Source organism: Limulus polyphemus, unplaced genomic scaffold (assembly GCF_000517525.1).
Source record: "Limulus polyphemus unplaced genomic scaffold, Limulus_polyphemus-2.1.2 Scaffold2943, whole genome shotgun sequence".
NCBI classification, from domain to species: Eukaryota; Metazoa; Arthropoda; class Merostomata; order Xiphosura; family Limulidae; genus Limulus; species Limulus polyphemus.
Window position 1 is genome coordinate 69,582 of NW_013668553.1, and position 6,990 is coordinate 76,571.

A 6,990-nucleotide genomic window follows, 5' to 3' on the forward strand; every position below is an offset into this window, starting at 1 on the left:
TGAAAATTTAAGAAATTTATTGACTAACCCTTCATCTATGTGACTGATGTAAATCAAAAAGAGCAAAGGTCATAAGACTGAGCCCTGAGGTACTCTACTTGTGACATTAATCCAGTTTGATTGAACTCCATTTGTAACAACCCTCCGCTTTCTTCCATCTAGCCACTCCTCTATCCAATCTTCCAACTTATCCCCCACACCTATAGAGCTAATTTTTTTTACAAGCCTTTTATGTGGCACCTTGTCAAATGCTTTCTGAAATTCCAGATATACCAAATCTACACCCTTACCCTCATCTGCATAAGCAGTAACCTTTTCAAAGAATGTTAAAATACTTGTAAAGCAAGATTTTCTCTTAGTGAAACCATGTTGACTATCCAATAAAATTCTAAACTTTGTTAAATGACTTTGCAAGCATCCTTTATCAGACTTTCCAAAATTTTTCCCACAACTGATGTAAGTCTAATGGGTCTATAATTACTGGGACAATTTTTATCACCTCCCTTGAAAAGAGGAGTTACATTAGCTAACTTCCAATCCTCTGGTACCTGCCCACTTTTCAAGGACTGACAAAAAATAGTAGCAAATGGTTCACATATCCAATCTTTAACCTCCTTCAAAACCTTTGGAGAAATATTATTTGGCCCAGGAGCCTTATCATTTTTTAAACTTCCCAATATTTTCTTAACCAGCTCAGAATTAATGCAGTCATCTTGTTTGATCTCGTTTCCATTTATCAAGTGATCAAGAATTGGAATAATGCTTAAATCTGCATTAGTAAAAATCAAAGAAAAAGTAAAATTTAATAACTCAGCCATCTCATAATCATCAAATAATGTTGTCGGGTGAAGGAATTAAATAAGATCAATTGTTTTTGTTTTTGGATATTCATATAAAAAATAGGGGCAAAACTATAGTGATACTACCAAAAAAAACTGATATTTTGATAACTATATCAATAAAAATGGTAAAAACAGTAATACAGAGGGAATCAGGACTAACAAAACAATGTGAACAGTGTACTTGAAAATGAGTGTGTATGAACTTAGTAAGGTATATTACTCTGTTATTTCCAGGTATTTTTTCACCATTATTATTTTTTCTTTTTGCAGTTTGATGAAGCAGAGTACGCATTCCAAGTGGCTGACTTACAAGCACGGTTAAGAGCTGCAGCTGTTGAATATCAAATTAAATATCAAGAGTGCTGGAAGCTACAACATCAAGTAGAGAAACTAAGAAAAAAGCTGAAGGTATGAACCAGCACCATGGCTCTCATAAAGAAAAATACCTTAAAATAAAAATGGAAAAAATATTTTATGTTTAAAATATTGAAAATGTAGTAAATTTATAAAAACTATTCACATTTTTAGTACTAAAATATAACCATTAGAAATGTTTGTATTATAAAAGAAATAATATTTGTATTTAGTTCTGTTTTGCTTTGACAGCACCTATTGCTTGTTGTTGTTCTTATTCTTAGACTTTGAACATGAAAAGTATTATCTTTTTTTTTTGTAATATACTATTTAATTATTACAAATAAAAATTCTATCTGCATATTTAGTATTGAGACAGTTTCTTCATACATTATTCAATCTGACATATTTCATTTGGAATATCATATTTTCTAGATATAAATACACCTACACCATACTTTTTTCCCTCATTTTTATTAATTCACAAGTAATGCAAATGATTAAGTGAAAATAATAACTCATTGTAATGTTTGTTACATGAGACATTGTTTCTCTCATTGTTGACTATACTGTGGTAATATTTTCCCCATTTTGAAACCATAAATAATAAAGATGAATCACATTTAATAAAAGTTCAAAATGATGTATAATATTGTTAAACCTTATTCTAGACTCTAGTATTGTTGTTTAAACTTAGTAATAACTTATGTATGGTAAACATTGAACTCTTACAATCATAGTTCTACTAGAACCTTAATCAACCTCCTCAATTCACTATCTGCTAATAGAGGTGTCATCATTGTGGTAGCATTAAAAATAACCCAAATCAATTTCAATTGACTTTCACCATCATGGCAATCATCTTGGTTATCAGCTGTGAATTTTGAAACATCTTCAGAAAACTGAAGGAGATTTTCACTGCTCTGTCATCATACAAATCATGGCAATAAAAATATTCCAAGGCACAGCTGAACACTTTAAATACACTTGTTTGGAGGTGGAACTCATTTTCAAATATGAACTAATGAGCACAGAATTTGCATTTTTCAAAACTACTAATACTAAGCCATTGTTAAAAGGTAATTTTAGTAAATGTTATCATTTGCCAGATATTCTGATGACCAAAAACAACCGCTAGTTTCTGTGTGATAACTCCTGATTTTTAGGGTTAAAGAGGTGCCTAAATAGGCATGACCTGACTTGCCTCATAACTTTTGAATTTGTGAATTTTTTTTATTTTTTTTCACAAATGACTTATTGCATGGCATATATCATTAAAGCTTTATTGAGATAGCAATGTTGGTAAATACTACCATAAGCATTGCTGTCATACTTTATCCATTCACATGAGTAGAATAAAACAAAAGCTTGATTTTAAAGCATTAAAGAGCATAATAGTATAAAGCTTTCTTCTTCATTCCAGTTTTGTAAAAACAGTTAAGATAGTGTTGAACTCAAAGAAACTTACCAGTTTTTGTTCTGCACTGAACTATTCCATAGAATATAGAAAATAGAATATTTTCATTTAAGGTAATTTCACTTACAACTCCACCTAAGCTAGAACACAAGTATTAAATTAGAAAATGAGTATTCTACTTTTGATCCTAATTTTTTAAAGGAAGTTTAACTATCCAAAGAACAAAAAAAATTGGTGTATGCATGGCCCAGTGGTTAGTTTTATGCACTGTGGTTCACATCCAAAGAACGAAAATTGCACTCTGCACTTTTGAACCAAGGATGCATTGTGAGAGTAGTAGTCAAATCCCACTATTAGATCTGACGAGTTGGTGGTGGGAGGTGTTGACTAGTTGTCTTCTCCCCAGTCTATCATTTTAAAATTAATGGTAGGAAGCTCAGGTAGCCCTTGTGTAGTTTTGAACAAATATAAGCAAACTTTTCAAATAGATGTATAATACTTGTACTTGCAGAAAAAAAAATCCTAACATAGTAGTTTTTAATAAATGTTCATTTTACTTAATAGACATACACACACACACATTACCTCTTTGGCAAAGACTAATCATTTTACTTAATAGATATACACACACATTACCTCTTTGGCAAAGACTAACTATGACTCAAACCATAAACTTGTGTGAAACAAAAAAAAAGTACTGAACATTTACAGTTTTGAGTAGCTAGCTACATTTCTGTTAAAACAGAGAGCACATTTCTAGTGAATTCACTATGAGTTAAGAATCCAACTAAATTATCGATCAACTGTGAACTCTACATAATTACAGTATTAAGTATCGGGTGTATAATGTGCTACTTACCGAAATTTGCGTGAAATAATAAAATAGAAAGTTTAATGCTAATGTTGATATTTTCCTGTGTACTTATCATATGAACTGAATTCAACTTAATATGAGACCAACAGTAAAATAAGCATAATTTTACAATTATAAATGGAAAATACATAATTGATAAATTTTGGATTACATACAAGTTCACTGGGGCTAAGTATGGCCTAGTAACTGTCAATCATAATGTTCTAGCCCACAATATGCCTCTGAAAATCTCTAGCTGTGAGCACGTCACAAAAGTGATGATTAATCTCACTACTTTGTTAAGAGTGGCCATACATGTTATAAATGTTGCTGAATGATAGTTGCTCTATATTTGGACAGCATTTCTAAATCAGGAACAGTTATGCCTGAATGTTTGGATCTCTGACCTGGCTGTTAATGTGCAGTTGGGTTTGAAAATACTAAACATTGTCATTGAAGAAAAATTGTAAGATAGTTTTGTATGGTGATTATTAAGTTATTTAGTTTTTATATGGAATTTTAATGTTTATAATCATCAGAAAGAGTTATTGAAGAATTTTTTCAGTTCAATCAATAAAGAAAATTATAGCAGTCATGGTTATGGCTCTGACAATGTTTTTTCTACATGACAAAATCAAGCATTTTTAATTTGTTAAAGAACACTGACCTCTCATTCTAATTTTGAATGTTTTGTACTGGAAAAATTATGCTGTACCTTATAGCATATCTTTCATAACTGTAGGCAGACCAGTGTTAAACTTGGAACTTTTAACAGACTTAGATTTTACTCATATATTAAACAACATATTAAAGAGGCTTAGTTCTAATGGAAGAAAACAAAAAATTCAAACTTTATGAATTGGCCTGCTGACTAAAGGTATTTTAGTTATCTCAGGTGCTACAACTTTATTTTTTCTCTAGGATAAATGTGGTGTTAATGTGACCAGTCAGACTTCGAGTGAAAACATGTCAACAGCTGATAAAAATTCAGACTCATCAGGTAAAAGTTTTCTGTATTTATATTGGTTTTTAAAATAAACAGTTTATATTCTTGAATAGATACTTACTTCATTCATACTAACAAGATGGAAGAAACTTGAGATTTAGGCCAAGGATGGCCTAGTGGTTTCAACACTCATTGTAATGATCAAGTCACAGATAGTTGAAACAATGTCTGAAGTATGTCATATAATACTGTCATGGGATACAACCTAGGGCAGTGTTTCAACACTTTAATAGTGATGACTAAGCCACAAGTAGTTAAAACAATGTCTCAAATATACAACTGTAATACTAGCATGGGATACAACCCAAACATTTCATAATGGCTCTGAAATATACGTATTGGTTTAGCTGTGGTATGTCTCAGCTTTATTTATTTTAATATGTGCTGTGAACACTTAAGATTAAGTACCAGAATACCTATTATTATTATTGGTTTAAAAGAGATATTCTGTTCTTGAAAGCTTTATACATATGTGAAGTACCTTAAAATCACATAGTATAATATTGTGTTTTATGCTTCTCTTTGTTCCTGGACCTTTTGTTTCTTTGTGTAAATACTAAACAATAAGACATCAGAAACCTCCATTCTCTTGGTAGCTCACCATGTTGATTTATTTCTCCCAAACTGTTTTAAGTTAAATGGAATTAGTAATATTCAATAATGAGTTTGCAGTTAAAGAATTGAAAGATTGAAAGTCACTACAAACATGTCCCCCCAGTGGCACAGCGGTAAGCCTGTGGACTTATAACGCCATAAACCGGGATTTGATACCCATGGTGGGCTGAGCACAGGTAGCCCATTGTGTTGCTTTGTGCTTAACTTCAAACAAACACTACATACATTAAGAAATGTTTTACATGCAGGATATTATAAGTTTTAAGTTCATGAATCTTGTCTACAAAAACATATTCTATATGGGGGAAGAACTATATAAACAACTGTTTGGTATTTGTCCTTAGTTTCATCAGATTGGTTATGTTTTGATTTTGTGTAAACATAATGCAGTGCTGATATTTACCGACTTATATATTACCAGATTATAAAGCTATCAGAAAAATTGACTGCAGAGATAACGGTATTCCAAAGTACCAGCACATTTATATTACCAGATTATAAAACTATCAGAAAAATTCACTGCAGAGGTAACAGTATTCCAAAGTATCAGTACGTTTATATTAACGGATTATAAAACTATCAGTAAAATTCACTGCAGAGATAACAATATTCCAAAGTACCAGCACATTTATATTACCAGATTATAAAACTTTCAGAAAGATTCACTGCAGAGATAACAGTATTCCAAAGTATCAGTACGTTTATATTACCAGATTATAAAACTATCAGAAAAATTCACTGCAGAGATAACAGTATTCCAACGTATCAGTACATTTATATTACCAGATTATAAAACTATCAGAAAAATTCACTGCAGAGATAACAGTATTCCAAAATGCCAGTACATATTTCTGAAAGTCATTTTATCTTTGTAGTTTTATCAATAATACTTTTGATTAACTGATCAGAAAATCATTGTTAAAAACATTTCTCCATTTTATTATAACTTACTTGTCATTACTTCAAATAAATATTTAGCTTCATTTTTATGTAGATAATATTTCAGAATCTGAACACTGAGTATAATGTGTGTGCCTGCATACAGTTACACGGGAAAAGAAGAAAGAATCGATACATCTTCATCACAGAAAGACTATGTGTAAATTTATACTGTCACGATATAACCAATAGAAGGTATAATTAAAAAGAATGAAATAAAATAGAGTTAGCTAAACTGGAATGAAGTAATCAAAATAGTTAATGAAAACAAAAAAGGTGAATTAGAGCAAAATGAATACACCACATTGAAGTTAGTTATAAGGCTTAAAAATGTTTTATAAAGATGTGCAGTTTCTTAACTTTAACTAAAATCTGATTCTATAATTACACCCTACTAGTCACCCCTGAACTGCTTTGAAAGATATTGTAAATATCCACACAATTAGGCAGAGCTGAGAGATTGAATAATTTACTTTCAGTAAGGTGATGACAGTAAACTTTTAGCAGCTTTAAAATGATGAGATGTCATGAAAATGTTACAAATGTCTTTAGTTTGAATCCATACAAGTTTGAAAAAACATAATGATGAACACAGGTCACCGTAAAAGTCAGTATAAGACTGTAAGTAATATTATTAGGCAGTCTAGTTTAAAAGGAAATTAGTATAAGGTATAGGAAAAAGGTAAAAACAATGGATTAAATACTAACCTTCAGCTTTGGTTTCTGATTACCTTGTACATTTTATATAATTAGTTCTAACTAGCCCATCTCATAACATTCCTTTTTGTTTAAATTGAGTGCTTTGCAGAGGGTAAAAAGGATATAAGACCAATAAAGCTATTTGGATACATTTTTTATTAAATGCTGTCTATTTTATAGGTAAAATAATAATAGCAAAGTTTATTAAACCAAACGAGTTAAGGTAAGGTTCTTTCAGACTTGCTGTGTCCCAAGACTTAACTAC

General features: G+C 30.7%; 1 protein-coding gene across 1 annotated transcript in view; it reads left to right on the top strand.

Annotated features, from left to right (window-relative positions):
• LOC106468270 (tax1-binding protein 1 homolog) overlaps window positions 1-6,990 on the top strand; it is a 51,955-nt gene that overhangs the window by 32,388 nt on the left and 12,577 nt on the right. Inside the window, exons 9-10 of the mRNA XM_022396607.1 lie at window positions 1,113-1,250; window positions 4,388-4,466. Of these exons, the coding sequence (XP_022252315.1) occupies window positions 1,113-1,250; window positions 4,388-4,466 (217 nt within the window). The remainder of the gene's footprint in view (window positions 1-1,112; window positions 1,251-4,387; window positions 4,467-6,990) is intronic.